This window comes from Alexandromys fortis, unplaced genomic scaffold (genome assembly GCF_014885135.2).
Source record: "Alexandromys fortis isolate MF-2015 unplaced genomic scaffold, M_Fortis_MF-2015_v1.1 scaffold_2_26212498_36691700, whole genome shotgun sequence".
Taxonomy (NCBI): domain Eukaryota; kingdom Metazoa; phylum Chordata; class Mammalia; order Rodentia; family Cricetidae; genus Alexandromys; species Alexandromys fortis.
This window is the reverse complement of record NW_026067931.1, coordinates 10,097,715-10,119,518: the sequence shown is the minus strand read 5'-3', so window position 1 is coordinate 10,119,518 and position 21,804 is coordinate 10,097,715. Positions and strand designations below refer to the sequence as shown.

The window sequence follows — 21,804 nt, the reverse complement described above, 5'->3', positions numbered from 1 at the left end:
GGTGACTCGGATGTCGTCGCTGGAGGCCGGTGGCTTGATTGGCAGCGTGCACGTTATACTTAGCATATATTTATTTGCTGATGCGGTTGTGCTGGGTTTAAGATGGGCCATGATAGTGGCTGTGATGGAGCATGACCTTAGCATGGCTGAAACCCCAGCACTGCAAACAAAAGAAAGCAAAAACCTTAGAGTTAACCTAATGGGGGGAGGGGGGCACGGGAGGGTTTGGCTTCAGAAAAATCTAATACCTACAGGCACATCTGTTCCTTTTCCACCTTTAATTTGGGAGAAGGAAAAACAGTGGGATTTGAAAAGGCTGCTTCCCACAGTTAATGAGTAGTGGTATTCTGTCTAACCCAGTAATTTAAAAATGTTTACTGACACCAACATGTGTTCTAATGAGGTTAAGAAAACTATGCTTTATGGATATTTCTTTTTTTTTTTTTTTTTTTTGAGTCAGGGTTTCTCTGTGTAGCCCTGGCTGTCCTAGAACTTGCTCTGTAGATCAGGCTGGCCTCGAACTCAAAGAGATCTGTCCATCTCTGTCTCCCAAGTGCTGGGATTAAAGGTGTGAACCACTACACCTGGCTTATGTATACTTCTAATAATGAGAAAAATGTCCCTACTGCCCTTACATTATACTCCAAACATGGGAACATAGTAAATGGAACATTTCTATCGAGTAGCAATCACTACTTTTTTGGCTATATTAAATTATTTCCTAGACATATGTATTGCCAGTGATGTGCTGTGTTGATCAACGTAAGTCAGTTATCTGGGGGAAAGTGTATACATGAACTGCATATGTTTACTATAATTTTACTGATATGGGGGACAATGTCGCACAGAACTTACAAATGACAAACACGAAATTCTTCATTGTAAAGAAGAATTAGCCATTTGTGGCCCACGGGATGCTTTTGGTGGTCTTGGCAGGACCCTTGTATCCATAGCCAACCACAGACTGCAATCCCCAAACAGATGTAGTTCTGATATGGATGCCAGGTCTGTTTTCTGTAGGAATAACAGCTAGTGAGACAACAGAGACGTGCTGGGGCCTCGCTGACTTCTCAGTGCAGTGAGTGGCTTCTCTTCTGAACCAGATAAAGCCTTTTGACTTGACTCATAAGTAACAGCTAAATTTAACCTGCATTATACACTTAGCGTTTTACAAAGTCGGGACTGCCAACAAAGGATGAAGCAAGTGTTATCTTCATTTACAAATGTAAGGGCTTCTACTATGCTCAGTTTCCCACCACCAATGTCTCATTGAACTTGTGTAAAACTGAACATTAGCACACACTAATATTCCCACCACACGCGCACACACACACACTTCAGATACATACATATACAATAACTCAAGCGCTAACTCATAGTAGAGTGTGATAAAATGAATTATGAAATTAAGGACCAGGGCTATTTGTTGTATTTGTCTTTAGTATAAGTCATTGAGCTGCAAGGATATAGAATTGAATTTTTAAGGTTATTTTTAAGAGCTTAACAATGACTATCATAATCCGGTTTGATCTGACCCCAGTATACCATACATTTTTTTAAACGATAAGACATCCTGTGTTCCAGTTTTTAACTTAAAATACCCTTTTGAAAGCCCTCTTTAATCCCAACATTTGGGAGGCAGAGGTAGGCGGATCTCTGTGAGTTCAAGGCAAGTCTGGTCTATAGAGCAAGTTCCAGGACCGACAGGGCAGCATAAAGAAACCCTGATTCAAAAAACAAACTAACAAATAAACAAAAAACAAATAAAAATATATATCTCTTTTGATCTTTCCACATCGGCAGGTTCATCATGTTTTCCTCTTAACGGCAGCCTGTATTTCCACCAGCTGGGTAGCCTAGGACCTGCCGAGCAGTTTCTCAGTCACTCAGTGATTGGGTTATTTTCTGTATTTCTTTCTTAGTTTTGACAGTCTCAGTGACCGTCCTCGGAATCTTCTCCACAGCTTTCTAAACAGAACTGCAAGTCAAATCCCTAGCTGTAGATTGTAGATTGTGTGAGCTTTGTATTGCTAAACTCCTTTCCTAAAGGGGTACACCAGTTGAAGTTAGTGGTTACTTCTCAGATTTCTGGCTAACAATGGAGAGGTTAGCCATTAGAAGTGGAAGGCCACAGTTCTAAAGCGTCTACATTCATAAGCCTTTTGCAAAATGCTCCCCATTTGCAGAAAAGCTGGAGGAACTAGAAGAAGTTTCCAAAGATCCCAGCAACGAGAATCCTAAACTCAGAGACCTCTACCTGATCTTACAAGAAGAGTACCACCTAAAGCCGGAGACCAAAACCATTCTTTTTGTGAAAACCAGAGCACTTGTGGATGTAAGCCTCATGCGTGCGTGTGTGTGTGTGTGTGTGTGTGTGTGTGTGTGTGTGTGTCTACTTTATTGACAAGGTTACCCTTTCCTCACTACCCTGTAATTAATCAAGTATCTACACCTGTGTGGGCATGTTCTGATTGTTTATCTTTGCCTAAAACCTCCTTGTTTTATTTACCCCTAGTCATAAGACTTGGCACTATAGAGTAAAAACCTCATCTTTTTTTTTTAAAGATTTATTTATTTTTTATTTATACAACATTCTGCCTCCATGTATGCACACATGCCAGAGGAGGGCGCCAGATCTCAGTACAGATGGTTGTCAGCCACCATGTGGTTGCTGGGAATTGAACTCAGGACCTCTGGAAGAGCAGCCAGTGCTCTTAACCACTGAGCCATCTCTCCAGCCCCCAAACTCATCCTTTTTAAGACCTTCCCATTAAAATGTTCATGTCCAGCCATCCTGTAGGTTTTGATTTACATTTGATTAGTAACTAATATGCTTGGGCATCTTAAATGCTTTAGAAGTTTGTCTTGACATCATCTTTAAAATGCTTATTCAGATTTTACAGCCAATGTCAAAGTCTGGGTTTGGGGCTGGAGCTATAGCTCAGTGGTTGAGCACTCATCTAGCATGTGTGAGGAGTTTTAGCCCCAGTTCTGGGTAACAATAGGTTGCTACCTTATTGTTAAGTTTCTTAAGATTCTTTTTGTAGGATGACCAAAGAAAGTCCTCTGGGAGACAGGAGATTTGAAGTGTTTTCTGCTGACCTACAGCCTGCTTTTTAGTCTTTCTTTCTTCCTTCTTTCCTTCCTTCCTTCTTTCTGTCTGTCTGTCTGTCTGTCTGTCTGTCTTTCTTTATTTTTTGAGACAGGGTTTCTCTGTGTTGTCTATCTCTGGCTGTTCTAGGACTTGCTCTGTAGACCAAGTAGGCTTCGAGCTCAGAGGCACTCCTGCCTCTGCCTCCCGAGTGCTGGGATTAAAGGTGTGCACCATGGCCTGATTTAGCTATCTTCATAGTGTCTCTGAACACTGAACATTTCTAGTCTGTTTTATTTTTATGCACGTGGTTGTTTTACTTGCACATGTATCAGTATTTTGCATGCAGTACCCACAGAGACCAGAAAGGGGCATGATATTCTCTGGAACTGCAGTGAGCCGACAGTTGTGAGCTGTCATATAGGTGCTGGGAATTGAACCCGGGTCCTCTGGAAGAGCAGTCAGTGCTTTTAACCCCTGAGCCATCTCCGCAGTCCCCTTTGCTGTGTTTGATTAGTGTTTTGTCATTTTTGGTAGAGAGGTCATTGCATACGTTTTCTTAGAGCTGCACCTAGATGATAGTTTTAGTGATGCAATTGAGAAATCATACTTTAAAATGTTTCACATTAGCCAGGCAGTGGTAGTACACGCTTTTAATCTCAACACTCAAGAGGCAGAGGCAGGAGGATCTCTGTGAGTTTGAGGCCAGCCTGGNACATCTCACAAATTAAGCCACAATGAACCACAGAGGTCTAGACCACTAGAATTCATTGTTGTTTGGGACTTAGTCTGAAATCTGTCTGCATGTTCAGCTTTATGATATATATATGTATATATATGTATACATATTACTTTGTGTGTATATACATACATATATTGTATATACACGCATATACACACAATATTGAAATAATTCAAGGTTTAATCTTTATAAATAGTATCCAACCGGTCATTGCTTCTCACTTTCAGGCTTTAAAGAAATGGATTGAAGAAAATCCTGCACTCAGCTTTCTAAAGCCTGGTATATTGACTGGACGTGGCAAAACAAACCAGGCAACAGGTATTTATGAATAGTGAAGTAGATTTAGTATAGTATGCATATAAAATGTATACCATGTTTCATTATTTTGTGACATCTGATGGACTGTGTGCTTTTTTTTTTTTGTTTCTTTTTCAAGGTAAAAATAACTTTCCACTTTTAAATGGTTCCTAATTAGTGGCTGGTTTTCCAAGAGTGTAACTCTTTCACAAGTGAGTTGTACAATGACCTCTTTATCCAACGCAGGGATGACCCTCCCGGCACAGAAGTGTGCACTGGAAACGTTCAGAGCCAGCGGGGATAACAACATCCTGATTGCTACCTCGGTGGCTGACGAAGGCATTGACATTGCTCAGTGCAACCTGGTCATCTTGTACGAGTATGTGGGCAACGTCATCAAAATGATCCAAACCAGAGGTGAGGGCAGCTGACGTCATTCCCACTCGGCCCCCCGCTTTGTTTGGCATGTGGGTGCTTGTCCGTCCTTCTTTACTGAGCTGTCGTGTGTGATTGAAGGCACACGCGACTCGGGTACTTTTAGGCTAAAAGTTGACTTCTCTGGTCAGGATTAGGTGGTTATAGTTTTACCCATAGTGCTCCATTGCGACACTTCACAATGGTAGTGTCTGATGCCCAGCATTCACCGGCATATTTATGAAAGTATGATAGCCACTCGGCCTGAGGCTTTGCCACTCAGCAAGTAGACCTTTTATGGTTGTGGTGAGTAGCTCCCTTACTGCAGAGTCCTTTCGTCTCACCCGGACCAGGCTCTTCCCTCCTTTCCCTTGCTTCCCCAAGAACAGCCCCACTTTGCCCTTCTGAATAACGTCTCTGTGTGTCGCTCCCTATTCCCATTCCCTTTTCATCCATCTCCTCGGGGCTTATGATCCAGTTCAGCCAACCAGACTCTGCCTACCGATGTCGAATTGCTCACATCCTGCTTTTTCGCATTTTATGTCCTTTTCCGTCTCCGTTGCACATAACCCATTTCTCTCAGCCAGAATAACCTCTCATTCAGATGCCCGTGACCCTTTCCATCTGTCTCTGCAACAGCGTTGCCAGTGTCTCCCCTGCATTCCAGGGCTTATAAACCTCTCTCCGCATTGCAAGAGGGTTCAGGTGGGAGTGCTCGTGGGAGCATCGCTGAGGACCCATCTAGATCATCTTGAAATCAGTGTTTCTGATAATTTGGCTGTGATCACACTGCATCACTGGAGATCCTCAGAAAAGGAGCTGCAGGTGGATCCTGGTTCACCTGTGTGTTTACCATGCAGACTGGAGCCCACATTCGAGTGTGTTCCTCAGTCCCTAGAAAGCAGGGTGCCGTGAATCAACAGTGAATGCTAGGGATACTTCTCACACTTCTATGTCTGTGTCCACATCACAACAGGGTTTTACGTCACAAGTACAAACCAAATGTTTTCTGACAGGCAGGGGAAGAGCAAGAGACAGCAAGTGCTTCCTCCTGACCAGCAATGCTGAAGTCATCGAGAAAGAAAAGGTGAACATGTTCAAGGAAAAAATAATGAATGAATCCATTTCAATGCTTCAGGCGTGGGATGAAATGAAATTTGAGAAAACGGTAAGTCTTTTTTTTTTCTGGGCTACTCTTGGAATCTGACTAGAAATAATAAATGAGCAGGGTTGGTGCTGAGTGTGTGTGTGTGGTGTGTAGTAGCAGCTTTAACTCATTAGACTTTGGAGCAATTACCAACAGTACATTTAAGATGAAGGGCCCAGCCCCTCACCAGCACTGCACCCCCCAAGCTTTGGCAGCCACGACAGACTGCAGAAAAGACCCAGCAATATGGAGGCCCCTGACTCAGCAGGATGTACTGAACCCTCAAACTCGCCCGCCCGAAACTGGCCCGACCTTGCCCTGATTACTGGGAAGAAACTGCCAGGTATCCTCCATGTGGTAAGGAACCAATCAGAAGTTAGTGGGCTCTGCCTGTGCTTTGTTGATAATGATGGACTGCAGTACGTCGGGCCCCAGAAGGCTTCCAGGTATAGCATCCTTTCCACAGCTGCAGCTGACCAACCAGCTCGGGACAGGTTCCACCAGCCCGGAGGTGCACCAATCCTGAGACTGTTACTGTGCTACTTGAAGACCTCTGCCCCACAGCAGCTCGGTGTCTCTCTACTCCACCCGCTGTGTCGGACAGATGGACAGAGGACCCGAGTTAACTCATAATTAAAAAAAAAACCTCTTTGCTTTTGCGTCCGATCTGGTCTAATGGTGGTTTTGGGGTTCAGACTCTGGGCACAACAAAGATACTTGAGATGACCAGTATGTTAGTTGAATTTTAGTGTGTGATTTTAAAAAGCCATGGCATGTAAGTGAATGAAAGACAACTGGATATCTAAGGTGCTCCCCACCAGGCGGTCTTGATGGGCAAGAGTGCTAATTCTTTTAGCATTTGAGAAATAACTGTTTCTCTTCCTTCTGGCTTGTGTGGTTTCGGAGAACTGCCTGCTGCCATTCCATCATTCAGACTGTTTTTCCTTTGTAGAGATAGCAGCTTCGTTTTTCTTTTTCCTTTTTTCTTTTTCTTATTTTTTTTCCCCTGCTGCTGAGATTTTGTGTTTCCAGAAGTTTTATTATGTGTACCTTGGAATGATCATCTTTGGGGCATGGTTGGCTTTGTGAATCTAAGATCCCACTGCTCCCCATGTTTCATAATTGTTTAGCCATAATTTCTCTGACTTTCCAGATCCCGTCCCTTCATTTCTGGACTCTAATGACATTCGATGTTAGATGTAAAAAATTCTTCAGTAGTCATACATGTCCCAGAGAGTCTGGTTTTTTTTTTTTTATTTATTTCGGTTTTTTAGTCTGTTTTCTTTGTGTGGTTTGGTTGGGGTAATTTGTTCTAGTTTTTTTAAATAAATATATATTACATAATATATATTAAATATATATAATGTTAGTGTGTGCGCGTGTGTTGTCAGCATGTAAGTCTGTGCATCAAGTACTCGTGCCTGGTGCTCAATGAGGCCAGAAAAGGGCATCAGGTCCCCTGGAACTGAAGCTCCAGAGAGTTATCAGCTGCTGTGTGGATGCTGGGAACTGACCCAGGTCCTCTGGAGAGCAGCCAGTCCTTGTTATTAACTGCTGAGCCATCTCTCCAGCGTTGGTTCTAATTTTTAGTTCATGATTGCTCCTTGGTTCCCTCTAGTCCAGTCCATCTGTTGAGCTTTTAGTCCGGGTTGTTATGAACCTGCATACGTTTCCATAATCAAATGTGTATGATTGTTCATTGAAGCATTTTTATCCTGGCCGTCATAATCAAATGTGTATGATTGTTCACTGAAGCATTTTTATCCTGGCCGTTCAACTCTGTCCCATGTAATTCTTACCATTTCAGCATTGGCATCATTGACTGTGCCTTTTTCATTCAGTGTGAGGTCTTCTGTTTCATGTTACGAGCAGAGATGTTTGCAACTTAGATGCTTTCATTTGCTGTTCCTGAGACTCTGACCCTTCCTAGTCTTCTGTGTTAGCTGGCTACTGGCTCGTCTCTGTTGAGGAGGTAGGGTCCTTGCTTCGTCTCCACCGGTGGAAGCAGGTGACTGACAGGAGCAAGGGGAGGGATGCCCTCGCTACTGCTGGGTGGAGGGGGTTTCTGTCTCCTCACAGGGTCTTCCTGTCAATGGGGCTGAAGTCCCTGACTCCATCCTGATAATTGGGGCCTAATTAGCTTTGTAAAGTAGAAATCTTAGTTCCTCCTTTGTGCTGGCACAGGTTCGGAGGGGTTGGGCACCAGTGCCCTCTCTACCCATAGAGCAAGGCAGTTATATTGTCTGAACTTTAAGCTCTAAAAATCTAAAGATTTTGTCTGCGAGGCTGCCCTTTTCTGGCCCTTTGCTGAGGGCCAGCAGGCTTTTCTGGGGGACTTTCTGTTTCTATCCCTGGGCATTCCTGATGTCAGCTGCTTCGGCTTCAAGTCTGCACATAGCAGGTGAACAGAAAATCCAGGGAGCCCACCATCATGTCATTCCCAGGACCCTGGTGTTTCTGGCCGGCCCGCCCTCCCCTCGCTCTTCACAGTCTTTCATTTGGTTTGTCATAATGCCCCATTCTTTCTCTACTCGGCCAGTCGACATGCGGAGTTAGAATCCAGCCGCCCTGTGCCGGCATTCCACTGTGCTGGACTTCAGCCATATGTTCTGTGCTCCAGGAGAGGTCTCAGACAGAGGACTCTGTCTCCTCTCCATCTATTCGTTCGGCTTATGTTATGCCTGAAGCACGTCTATGATGGGTCATTTGTGAAGGGTTTCTAAGGTTTTGTAGAAAGTCGAAAGCATGGCTCATGTGACTATTTGATGGGCGTGTTTAGGAAAGTAATTGAGTAATGGAGGATGGATTAAACCCTGATGACTAAAGAGTTCAGAGAACCGAAGGAATTACGAGATTGACTTTTACAAACTGAACAGTACGAATAGGAATTGTATGCTCATGGAAATTATATTTGAGTGAGTGTGTGTGTGTGTGTGTGTGCGCGTATTGTGGCTGTGTGCATTGACCTTCGTGTGCTAGTTATGGTCATTCAAGAGACTTTTCCTTTGGCATGTAGGTTCAACGCATACAGTTGGATGAAAAATTTATCAGAGATAGTCAACGCAAGCCACAACCGGCCCCTGATAAGGAAAATAAGAAACTGCTGTGTGGGAAATGCAAGGCCTTTGCGTGCTACACGGCTGACATCCGAGTGGTGGAGGTGAGCCGCCCTGGCAGTCTCGGGTACCAGTTAAAGCGTCTCATCTCCTGGAGAGACGTTTGTAGCTAGGACACTATGGCTTCTGTTGTGGCTGTTGTCCACGGTCCTTGTATTAATAAAGTTGTGCTTTTGTGTGGGGGCCAGAAAAGCTGATATCATGGAAGCATGAAGTGGAATAGAGGTGCTGGAGGCTAGTCAGGAGAGGAGGTCTAATTACAGCTGCCCCAGCAGTTGGGCCACATGGATAAGGGTTAGGGTTCTCCCACACGGAAGGGCAAGCACTGTTTCCCGTTCATTCCAAACCAATCAGACGAAGGAAATTCAAAGCTTCATAACATGAAGAGGTGAACATTGTTCAGGCAGAAGGGAATGCTAACTACTCCGATTGGTCATTCCATGCTCAGATGATCACACTGCACACCATGAATATGGACAATTGTGTGTCCCTTAGATAAAAATAAGAAAGTCCCTTTGAAAGACAGTCTCACGATATTGACCAGGCTGGCTTCAACTTGTGACTCTTCTGGGTCTCAGCCTCCCCTGAGCAGGTACTACAGGCATGCGCCACCACTTTCGCCAAAGAAATAGTTTCTTCATGCAGCTGTAGAGAAGGAAGGCTATGCTAGATGCAGTGTTGTGTCCTCGATCAGCTCCTGGGACAAATAAAGGCTTGGGCATAAAAGTCTGTAATGAAAAGAAAGGCACCGGTGCTGGCTTCTTAGCTTAGGAAATGTGTGAACGCATATAACTGTGTGCTTCTGTGGAACTGGTTAAAGGCATTTGGGAATCTTCCTAGCCCTTTCTGCAACTTTACCGTATGTCAGAAATGATACCAAAGGAACAATTAGGCTGAGATTTTGAAACACACATAGTAGAGTGAAAACCTGTCACGAAATAAACAGAATACAAAATTATAAAGATGCTTTCCTAAGGCTGTATGCACCATGAGCAGCAACGTGGGGTCCATCTTCGTCAAGAAAAGAAATGAGGATAAAGACTAAGTATCTAAAAATGTTATATTCTGTTTAAGAAACTCTTCCTATTTTGTTTTCTAAACTTCTTTTTTGGGACAGAGAACACTTCTTTTTTTCCCCCTGGTTTTCAAGACAGGGTTTCGCTGTGTTGCCTGGTCTGTTCTGGAACTTGCTCTGTAGCGTGAACTGGAACTCAGAGATCTACCTGCCTCCGCCTCCCAAGTGCTGGGATTGAAGGCTTACACACTGATACCCAGCTCCACAGGACATTTCTGTAATGAGAACCAAACACCTTATTTAAAAAATGCAGCACAGCTGGGGGCAGTGGTGGGGACACCAGCCTGTTTTCTCAGCATCTGGGAGGCAGAGGCGGGTGGCCCTCTGAGTTTGAGAGAGTGAGTTCCAGGATAGCCTGGGCTACATAGAGAACCCATGTATTAAAAAATGAAAAGGAAAAAAAAGTAACACTTGCAGATTAGCCTTCAACTTTCTTCCCCTTAAAGCCTTTTTTTTTTTTTTTTTTTTTTTTTTTTTTTTTTTTTTTTTTTTTTTTGAGACAGGGTCTCTTTACGTAAAATCCTAGCTATTCTGAAACTCAGGCTGGCCTTGAAATCATAGAGAACCACTTATCTCTGTGCAGGAACTTAAAGGCGTGCAGCACCGCGTCTGGCCCCCTTAAAACTTTTAATTAAATGCCGTGGAAGTGGTAGCACGTGCCTTTAATCCCAGCAATTGGGAGGCAGAGGCAGGCGGAACTCTGTGAGTTCAAGGTCAGGCTGGTCTACAAGAGCTAGTTCCAGGACAGGCTCCAAAGCAACACAGAGAAACCCTGTCTCGGAAAAACAACAACAACAAAACAAAACAAAAAAACAACAACCTTTTAATTAAAGGTTGGCAAAACCTCCAGGGATGAATGCTGGTATAATTCTTGCAACCAATGGAGGGTGGTGCGTGGCTGGACTAGCTAGGGGATGTTTGAACCATTTGGACTAGAAGCACATTACTTATTATAAGTGACATCTGTTTTCTGAATCTGATCCTTTAGATGTATATCCCTTCAGCTCCAATTTCAATGCCTTCTTGTTCACAGTGGACCCTTTAGACACCATTTCCCTGGAGGATGGGATGCTGGGTCTGCCTTGTTTCTGCAGGGTACACCCTTAAGTCAACTCTAAGTGGACAGTCCAGCTCCCGGGCCTCTTCACACACACACCGGCCCTTGGGTGTTCATCCCTGTGCTTCCGTTTGCACGCCTTTCTCGCCTCCGGTGACCTTGTACCCTCCTCACTTGCACCTCCCCCTGACCTCGCACGAAGCCCAGTACGTGGATCCTGCTCTGGCCTGCAGGAGACTCTGTCCACAGTCTCTTCTGTTTCCATCTGTAAAATAAAGGGTTCCACCCACTCTTCCTCCTTGACTACTCAGCAGTTTTTAAGCCGTTCTTGAACTCTTTCTAATATTCTTTTGTGTTCAATCTCTTCCTCACAGAAATCGCACTACACTGTGCTTGGAAATGCCTTTAAGGAGCGCTTTGTGTCTAAGCCGCACCCTAAGCCGAAGATCTACGACAGTTTCGAAAAGAAAGCAAAGATATTCTGTGCCATACAGAAGTGCTGCCACGACTGGGGGATCCATGTGAAATATAAGACGTTCGAGATTCCCGTCATAAAAATCGAAAGTTTTGTGGTGGAAGATATCGCAAGTGGAGTTCAGAGGCGGCATGCAAAGTGGAAGGACTTTCATTTTGAAAGAATACAGTTTGACCCTGCAGAAATGCCCTTATGAAAAGCCAGGCAGTGGTGGCGCACGCCTTTTATCCCTTAATCCCAGCACTCGGGAGGCAGAGGCAGGTGGGTCTTTGTGAGTTCGAGGCCAGCCTGGTCTACAAGAGCTAGTTCCAGGACAGGCTCCAAAGCTACAGAGAAACCCTGTCTCAAAAAAAAAAAAAAAAAAAAAAAAAACCCACAAAAAAAACAAAAAAACAAAAACAAAAAAAGAAAGAAAGAAAGAAAGAAAGAAAGAAAGAAAGAAAGAAAGAAATGCCCAAATGACCTCGGGGCTCCTGAGCCTTGCAGTCCAGGGAGCAATGATGACCCAATCCTGTCTTACACAAGCCTACACCGTGTGGAATGCCAGATAACCTGATGTTTGTTCCAAGCAGTTCTCGTCCACACAGAACACATGTGCATGATCTGCAGCACTGAATACTTTGGTCACCAGTAACTCATAGCATGTGGCAGTGGGGTGGGGGTGGGGGGGCGTGTTAAAAACTTCCCTTTTATACTTTTCAGAACTGCCCATGATGGATGAAGTGCCTGCCACAAGCTGGCTTTGCCCTTAACAATCTACCGAATTCTGACTTTGTTCTTTTCAAGGCCACCAGACAGACTGCCAAGTCCAATGGGTACTTTCTGATTCTTGCATTGGACTCTTTCCCTGCTTTTGGCTGTCACTCACATTCTGACTGCAAGATTCAATAGGCACACATGTGCGTACTGAAGTGACGTATACCTTTAAAATTTAGAACACTATAGCAGACAGCTGAGAAGGTACCTCTGTTCTGCGCCTTTGCTATGCATCTTACTCTAAGATCTGTCCTAACTGGGGCCGTTTCCCCTCCTTGACAAGACATCTCAAACCATGCCCCCTCTCCCTGCCTCTTCTCTTGAGACAGGATCTCCCTGTAGACCAGAAACTAGATGTGTGGACCAGGCTGGCCTTGAATTCACAGTTCCCCTCTTCTCCCTAGTGCTGGGATTAAAGGTTTATGTAATCATACCGGGCTCTAGCTATTTTCAATAAAGTCTAATGCTTACTTAACACTTGGGCTATTTCTAGTTAATGCTTTTTTTTCTCTTCTTTTGCTTTTTGAGACAAGATTCCTGGAACTCTCTCTGTAGACCAAGCTGGCCTTGATCTCAGAGATCTGCCTGGTTTTGCCCTTCAAGTGCTGTGACGGAAGGTTTGCTCTGTCTTCTTAAATATATAATACTTAATATTATATATAATAATATATAGTATAGTATATATTATTGCATCCCTATATCTCTTCTCAAGGTTTACTAATGCATCAGAGAGCTTAGGATGGGGTTCTTCAAATCAAGAGATAAGTGCCTGAGTGTTGTTGCTGCCCACACAGCAAGGTGCTGTCTTCAGTTTAGGGCAGAACTGTACTGATTTGGAGGCCGCGCAGTGATGTAAACACCTTTGCAAAAGCTATTTGTAATTCATTAGCCCCCTCAATGGCCTGAACAAAACAGCCGAGATCATGTGACCATATAACTCTTTCACATGACATTTATATATTTGAATACTATCCCCAGACTACCTAGTGCACAGTGTGCCCCCCAAATCAACCCTGGAGGTCAACAGAATGACATGGGATAGCACCCCGCTTCCCACTTGTTCTGATGTCCAGGGCAATTAACCAGCAACATAATTTTATTTTTTTTTTGAAAAAAAAAACAAACTGCAGGGATTTAGGCTTTTAATTGATAGACTATATGAAAAAAGGATGATCTACATAGTAGTTATTGATAATGGTTACTGGTAAAATTCTTACGATGCTATAACGTGGGTTAAACAAATTTTCTGAGTGCTGACTTTCATCCTTCATGTTTAACATGTGATGATGTCTCTCTTTGCTGCTACCGTTCAGAACTCTGTAGCATGTATGGGAGCTCTACCGGAAACTATTTGAAAAGAACCCCTTAAATATTAGTGATTCAATGAATTAAAAACCATTTATATATTTGTGTATATGGATGTTCTGTCTGCATGTCTGCATGTCTGCATGCCCATTAGAAGAGGGCATTGGACCCCTCAATCTGCAGTTATAGATGGCTGTGTGCTGCCATGTGGGTGCTAAGACTTGAACTCAGGACCTCTGCGAGAGCAGCCAGTGCTCCTAACTGCTGAGCCGGCTCTCTCCAGCCCCTGCCAATGATGAGTTATTTGAAGTGGAATAGCCCTTTCTTTGCCAATGAGAAAAAGCAGACTAAAGCTGAAACTGAGCTGAGAATTTGAGTTGTACACGGAGTTAAGCCACTGCCAGATATAACCTGGGATGAGTAAATCAGGCAGGGTCTGAGAAATGCCAGTATGCTGATCTTTGGACTTCCTAATGGCGGGCTGCATCTGGGCTCTCCCATGAACCCAGGACCGGTCCCCACTAGAGTCCTAGCGGTTGCCAGCATGTGTCCTTTTTGAAGTTCAGATACAGCTTGTTCTACAATCACGGACCTTGTTATCTTGTGGTCAGTGCTGATCCTGCGGCGTTTTCACCCTGAAATGGAGTCTTCAGAGGCCTCATTGTGCAATAAGGCTGATAAATCCTGACTCCTGTACTTAAGACAGACTCAGCGTTAACTAGGTTTCAAATGCCAGGCTAACCAGACGGCGCTGTTTCTGTGAGCAAGTCCTTTGGTTCAGTGCTGCGAGGGCCTCTGGGGCGTGCACTGCGCAGCCAGGGAGGCCTTGCCTGGTATTTACAGCACAGGCGATCATTGTATTGCTGCTGGCACACTCACATCCAGTTAAAGCAGTGGTTCTGGAAACACTTCTTCTGATCACTGGACACTGTTAATTCGCGTCCTGTGGAAACTCAGGGATAGATTTATGGCCAGGATACCAGCCAGCCAGGTGAGATCAAAGTGCACTATCGACTTCTGGATCACGTCAGTAAACAGTTTTAATGCACCGTAAATATAACTACCATTCACTTTACAAATCTGTATTTAATAGGCACGCACAGGCTTGCTGGGTGCAAACTTTGAAAACCCCTAATAAAAATACCAGCTTTGATTACCTTTGTTTACGGCAATTTGACTGAGAACAGAAATCAGCTGAGTGCTAAGTCTCATCTGTGGTGATGACATTTAACAGCTTCCTAAAGCAGCCAGTGGGACCACAGTTACCGTTTTCACAAGCAGGGCTGGGCTGCTCCTTACAACCCTTGGGCTGTACAACCCAGTGCCCCACACTGTGTCAACTGTGCTCTGAAGGCACCCAGTTTGAACGCGGTCTCCAGAGGGTGGCGCTGTTGGGAAGGTTGTGGAACAGGAAGCGGTGGAGCCTCTCCAGAGGAAGTAAGTCACTGGGGATAGATCCAGAGACTTTTAGAGCTGGTTCCGCTTCCTGTTCACTCTGCCTCCTGCGGCCAAGTCTTCTCTACCATGAGCCCTTTTCCTGTACATTGCTTTTGTCAGGGTGTATTCCTACAGGAGCAGAAGAGTAACCCAGACACTGATACCATCCTGAGGAAGCTGGGCCAAGGTGTATTCTCACATTACAGTAACTCAGCTGGTGGTGGCTCACACCTTTAATCCCAGCACTAGGGAGGTGGAGACAGGAGCTCATGGCATTCAGTCTGAGGATCCATAGAGACAGGATCTTGCTCCCTTGGGTCTAAGGATTTTGTAGAGGTAAGAACTAGGGGCTGGCTGCTTTACTTCTCTGATCTTTCAGTCTTCACCCCCAGTATCTGACTCAGGTTTTTATTATTAAAAGCAATTAGAATTCACGCTACACCCACAGTGATAGATTTCCTCCTCCAATAAGGCCACGCCTCCTAATAGTGCCACTCCCTCTGAGATTATGGGGGCCAATTGCATTCAAACTGCCACAGAGACACAAGGCGACCCCTCCCCCAGTGGAATTTTTTTTTGTTGTTGTTGTTTTTTTTTTGTTTTTTCGAGACAGGGTTTCCCTGTAGCTTTGGAGCCTGTCCTGGAACTAGCTCTTGTAGACCAGGCTGGCCTTGAACTCACAGAGATCCGTCTGCCTCTGCCTCCTGAGTGCTGGGATTAAGGGATTAAAGGCGTGCGCCACCACTGCCCAGCCTCCCCAGTGGAAATTTTAATCCACAACAGAGGCACTGGCTAGTCTGGAATCAAGGCTCAGGGGTCAGACCATGCATAGCATAGTAACAGGCTCAGCTCTAGTTCTCATTCAGACCCAAAGAAACCAGGCTCACACTGTGAGAGCCAAGCAAACAGCAGGAAGCCAGCTTCCAGAGAGAAGGTGTGGGTGTGCACATGTGCGTGCGCACGCATGTGCAAGCTCCCACTTTCTCGAACGGGATGGGGATGGATGATTCATAGTCAGAACAAGGCACACCACGAAATAATCCCCGCTGTGAAAATGAGTGAACAGATTTTAGGACACCAAGAGGCCATGGTTTGCTCCTTGCTGCTGCTGCAACCAAGGAAGAAGGACCCTTCTTCTTTCCCATTGCTCTCGGCAGGCAGCTCACACACTGGCTCCTTGACAGTCCCTCGGTGTCTGTGGTCCAGATACAGTGGTGGAAGGAGCAGATATGAAGGCCTTTCAGGGCTCACATGGCTCTCCGGGTCACAGCACTGTGTCACATTTCCAACAGAATTCAATTCCAAAGCCGACAGATTTTCATGAAAATATATTTAATCTTATTCAAATTAGAAATCCTGTCTCTCTCCCCAGTTACTTTCAGACAAAGGCCCCTCTCTCAACAAATGTTGAAAATGGTCAAGACGATTTCTCACATTGATTGAAAGGTACATAAACCCCTTTGATGGCTGACCTACCCACCAGGGTTCTGCTCACCTAGAAGGAGGGGAAGACATCACTGCTATGATCTGAAGTGTGAAGAAGTTCTTATCTATGTCAGTCAACACTGGTGTAAAGTTTAGAGGAACGGGCTCTCTGAGGAAAGGTTCACTGAGCAGAGAAGGACAGTAAAAAGGCTAGCAGATACTTCTGAGAATACTGGCTAGTGTTCAGTTGACGATTAGTCAGAGTGAAAAAAATCAGTGTCCGGTGATCAGTAACTTAGAGACAAGCTAGTTCTCTTTCTGGTTCTACTGACCTTCCCATGATTCTAGATTTCCATTATAGAAAAGGATAAAAAGATGAACAAATCAAGAACGTAGAAAGTCCTGGCCCGGTGCCTCCAGCCGTGGCAGTGCCCACTTGCCCATCTTGGCAGCCCCCTCACTAGAGGTAGAGGTGGCTGCTTTACCAGGCCTCAGCTGCTGGGGCCTGGCACCTCGCTGGCTCCGGCACCCACCCACGGGGCAGGTCTGCTGGGAGGCCAGCTCCTACTGGGCCATCTTGCGGATCATGTAGTTCAGGATGCCTCCGTTGCGGAAGTAAGTGAGCTCCACGTCAGTGTCGAACCTCATCACAGCCTGGAAGGTCTTCCCAGTGTCCAGCTGCAAAGGCAAAGGGGCAGGGTGAGCTGAAGGAGGGGCCGAGACGTCCGCCTGAGGGGAAATTCCACTAAACTGCCCGCTAGCTTCAGCTGAGGTGCAGCCCAAAAGGCAGCAGGGCTAGTAGCCGCCTGTGGAACCCGCAGTCTCTGCACTCAGCCAGACCTCCTGGGTTAGCGTGCGCATTTCAACAAGAGCCCTGGGGATCGATGTGCCCACCGAAGGTTGAGGACTGCATGACTAATGCAGAATTAACAATGGAGGTGAGAGGCATGTGGGAACAAAGTAGCCTCCCAGGACACAGATGATGCTTTCTCCTAAGTCTTTTCTGGGCAGCAGGGGTCTCACTGAGGTTGTTCCTTGGGCAGCTGCTCCAGCTGCTGCCTGGGGTCATCCGGTGACTTCAGCAGCTGCCTCTGTAGCTCTAAGTCCCCTTGGGACTCTGGCGCTGGGCACTTTATTCTTGCCTCCTCTAAAGATGTGTCACCGCCTCTATGTTAGCTACTTCCTGTTGCCAAAAGGCCGTGAACAAAGCAACTTAGAGGAGTTTAACTCGGCTTGTGGTTCCAGATGTTTAAGACATCATGGTGCGGGGGCTTGGCAGCAAGGGGCAGGCAAGGCTGCTGGAGCAGGAAGCTGAGTGCTCAGGTCCTACCTGAGAGAGGGAACCGTAATTGTGAGACTCTGAGCTCTCAAGCTCTGCCCCTGGTAACATGGTAACACGGTAACACGCTTCACCCACAAGGCCACAGGCGGCCCAGACAGCACCGTCACTGGTTACCAAGAGTTCAAATGCCAGAGGCTATGGGGACATTTCTCAACTAAACCACAACCACGGGGCTAATTAAAGCCTGGAGCCTCCAATGATGCTCATGGAGGAGTGCATACAGGATCTGTTGATCATATTTTCATGAACGCCCCTCCCTCCACTCGTCTCTTCCTCACAGCTGATGACAATCAGCAGGCCCTGGCTTCAGGTCCCGCCTGCAGACCTCTGCTCACCTTTATCTGAACCTTCATGCGCGGTTTAAGGGTTTCAGGAATGTCGATAGTGTACCGTTCCCGACCCGTGAGTCCCAGCTAGTCTGCAGTCTCGCCGGGCAGATACTCAAGGGGGATCACCCCCATCCCGACCAGGTTGCTGCGGTGAATGCGCTCGTAGCTCTCTGCCAGCACAGCTTTGATTCCCTGGTGAGCCAAGAGAGAAGTTTGGACACAGCTCCAAGTTCTTCTTTAGGAGATACACAAATTCTTCAGAGATTCTCACAGCTAGATTCTGAGTACCTGCTAGTTGATCATTGAAAGTGCTACCTTCTAGTTACAAATAACTCAGTAGTGAGTCTTATCTGCTTGTCTACAATATACAGCAATCAGGAATTCTTTCCTGCCCTCCACCAACTCTGAAAGCAGCAGATGCTATTACTCACTACTCTTATTAAGGGGGTTTTTATGTAGTGTTTGATGTAGTATTTGAACCCATGCTGTTGGACCACACAGCACTTTGAGAAACAAAAGCCCTCCGCTAATTTTATCTGCAATGCATATCACAATATAAAAAAAATCACTTCCTTTCCCTTGGGTTTTCTTTTACTGTGGGCACACATCAGCAGATTCCAAGGGTCTAATCAAGAGAGAATGGACTCCCAAGCAAATGATCGGTGTGCACGCCTTTCACGCTTCCTGTTCCAGGACCGAACTGTGCCGAACAGTGTTGCTATGCAGCTTCCATTGAAAAACCTTTGTTGTTAGGGTGTAATTGGCAATATACAACAGTAACCAATACAGCACAGAACTGGATAGCTAGGCTTTCCTTCTAGGTATAAATTCTTAGATACCAACTCAGAGCTGCTGCACCAGAACCTTGCAGGGGTGTGAGGTGTAGGAGTGTGTGTGTGTGTGTGTGTGTGTGTGTGTGTGTGTGTGTGTGAGAGAGAGAGAGAGAGAGAGAGAGAGAGAGAGAGAGAGAGAGAAAGGGGGGGTCATCGGAGTTTCAAGAACCTGGTTGTAAAGCAGCAGGTTTTGAACCGCTGCATGTTAGAATCACCAGGGAGATTTTTAAAATCTCAGTGTCCAGGCCTTTGAAGTGGACTTTCCAAGTATAACACTGAAAATGTCCCCAAATGTTCCAAAGTCAAGAAACACTGGCAGAATGGATTTTAGGGACATAAAATGTGCACCTCCTTTGCCTGGTGAAATAGCTCAGTGGGTAAAGGTGCTTGCCATCAAGCCAAGGTCCCACAAGGCCAGAAGCAAGTGCAAGTTATCCGTCCTCTGACCTGTGGCTGCATGGGTCTTACTTTAACCTAACCTCTAAAGGAGCCCACTCCTCACTGCTCCCGTACAGCTTGCTGCTTGTGTCTTACCTTCATCGAGGACAATAATCTTAATCAATTATGTGTTGGGATGTGGTCCCGGAACGGAGTCATGTAAGGAGAGTTCTGAGACAACAGTAACCAATACAGCACAGAACTGGATAGCTTGGAGTGTGAGAACACTCCAAGAAACAAGACAAGAGTCTTGTTGATGGAGGAAGGTCATTGGCTAATAAAGAAACTGCCTTGGCCCATTTTATAGGTTAGAACATAGGTGGGTGGAGTAAACAGAACAGAATGCTGGGAGGAAGAGGAAGTGAGCTCAGACGCGATGCAGCCAGCCACCAGGTCAGACATGCTGAATCTTTCCTGGTAAGTGCACCTCGTAGTGCTACATAGATTATTAGAAATGGGTTAAGAGGCTGAAACTAATGGGCCAGGCAGTGTTTAAAAGAATAGTTTCCGTGTAATTATTCCAGGTAAAGCTAGCGGGTGGCGGGACGCAGCCCCGCCGCCCTTATTACAATATCTTGTGACCTCAGTTTCTTTAAAACATGGATTTGCTCTTGGGATGTTTTTGTGCTCCTCCATGGCGCACCGGATAGGAGTGAGTTTATTTCAGATTACTCATTATTGCTTGCTGTTATGATTCAATTCAACTAAATGTTTAAATTATCCTTTATACATCTCTATGAAAAAAATGTTTTTGCTATATGCAGCTTGTCCTTGTGACTGAATATAGCTTGAACTCATGGGAGTTTTACCAATGTGACCTTTCTTAACTCTCACAGTATAAACTGTCTGGTGGTTGCATGGGACTTTAATCTACCTCCTCTATTGGCTCTATTCTCTCAGGTCCCACTCCCTCTAGAGTAGTGACAATTACGGAAGCCATGCTAGTTTTTTTCTATACATTAACTGCATACACATTTCTGAATGTGTTAGCCCCCACAGGCTTTCTTCTCCAAAGTTATCTACAGATACCCAGGGTCCATGGCTGCTGGTCCCAAGCCCACCTAACTAATCCATGTGAGCCAGTTCTCCTTGGACTGTTACCGTCCGAGTGGAAAAGTCTAGATGCACAGAGAAGCAGGCTGGGTGAATAGCACAAGCGTCCACAACCTGCTATTTCATAATGTCTTGGAAACAAAGCCGTAGCACTTCTTCCTAGGCACCCCCCCCCCGCCCCAGTTCTAGAGGCTGCCCCACCAGGAAGCCTCTGCTCCATCCATACCAGCAGGAAAGGGCCTTTGGCTGCCCAGTCTCGGGAGCTGCCTGAACCGTATTCTTTGCCAGCCAGAACAATCAGGGGAAGTCCAGCCTGCTGGTACCGCTCAGCAGCATCGAACACATCAAGCTGAGGAAGAAGAAAGACAGCTAAGTCAGCGAGAAGCTGAAAACCCGGCTATGTTGTGAGTCCCCAGTTAACTTTCTCTACTCATTTCTCCCAGACTGAACCTTACTTCTGACGACTGTGTAACTGCTGCCCAGTATTATATATTCAAATCCTAGGGCATCAGAGGACAAAGGGAACCAAGTCCACTTTTCTTTTCCTTCTCTTCCACTGATTAAACCATTCGGAACTTAAAAGACAAAACCCTATGGAGCCTGGGTTTTGGCCCAACAGTAGAGGCCCAGCAGGGGTCAGTTGTGAAAGTAGCAAGACAAGGTGGTATGTTTAGAAACATCAAATGCAAAATCTTCTTGCCCTCTCCACGCAGCCAAGGCAGATGCAGCAGAAGCACACACCAAAGCATGAAGCAGCAGGCTAGGAGGGCTCAGCTAATTTAGTAATGAGACACATCCTCCACAAACAACTCTGCTTTTCACAGGATAGTCTGTTGAGCTGAGAATTCCCCAAGCATCTGACTGGATCACTGGTGACTGAGGAAGGGGCTCAAGACAAGACTTCCGTTAAACTCTAAAATAGGGTTTACCTAAACATGTTAATATCCTGGTGGATGGCTGGGCCTGGGATTAATGTGTTGCTTTTATTGGGTTAATGAATAAATATAAGAGTTAGCCAATAAGAAGCTAGAGTTAATGGGCCAAGCAGTATTTTAATAAGCAGTTCCTTCCAACAAGGAGGACTTCAGGGGACAGCCAACCAGCTACACAGCCAGACACTGAGTAAGAAGGAAAGAAAAAGTATACAGGAATAGAGAAAGATAAAAGCCCCAAGGGCAAAGACAGATAGGATAATTTAAGAAAAGGTGGCAGGAAACAAGCCAAGATAAGACGAGGCACTCAACTAAGAATGAGCCTCCATGTATGATTTATCTGGCAGCTGGGTGGCAGGCCCCCAACAAAGTCCCAAAAGCCAAAGAATAAGAGAGCAAAACACACTAGAGAGGATCGGAAGAGTGTAAGAGCCAGAGGGCTGGAGGACATCAAGGAATCCAGGCTTTAGAAACACGGCAGGAAGAATGCACAGATGAACTCAGAGAGACCATGAAAACACACGAGGCCTGCAGCAGATA

The 21,804-nt window shown here is 45.5% G+C and overlaps 2 protein-coding genes across 2 annotated transcripts in view; one reads left to right on the top strand and one right to left on the bottom strand.

Moving 5' to 3' along the window:
• The window catches only part of Rigi (RNA sensor RIG-I), a 34,232-nt gene extending 22,455 nt beyond the window's left edge, over positions 1-11,777 (top strand). The window contains exons 13-18 of the mRNA XM_050145445.1: positions 2,187-2,335; positions 4,061-4,151; positions 4,377-4,547; positions 5,561-5,712; positions 8,708-8,851; positions 11,314-11,777. Of these exons, the coding sequence (XP_050001402.1) occupies positions 2,187-2,335; positions 4,061-4,151; positions 4,377-4,547; positions 5,561-5,712; positions 8,708-8,851; positions 11,314-11,610 (1,004 nt within the window). The 3' untranslated portion in view covers positions 11,611-11,777. The remainder of the gene's footprint in view (positions 1-2,186; positions 2,336-4,060; positions 4,152-4,376; positions 4,548-5,560; positions 5,713-8,707; positions 8,852-11,313) is intronic.
• A 4,448-nt stretch (positions 11,778-16,225) lies between these two features.
• The window catches only part of Aco1 (aconitase 1), a 46,059-nt gene continuing 40,480 nt past the window's right edge, over positions 16,226-21,804 (bottom strand). Inside the window, 3 exon segments of the mRNA XM_050145446.1 lie at positions 16,226-17,015; positions 18,015-18,200; positions 20,559-20,681. Of these exon segments, the coding sequence (XP_050001403.1) occupies positions 16,902-17,015; positions 18,015-18,200; positions 20,559-20,681 (423 nt within the window). The 3' untranslated portion in view covers positions 16,226-16,901.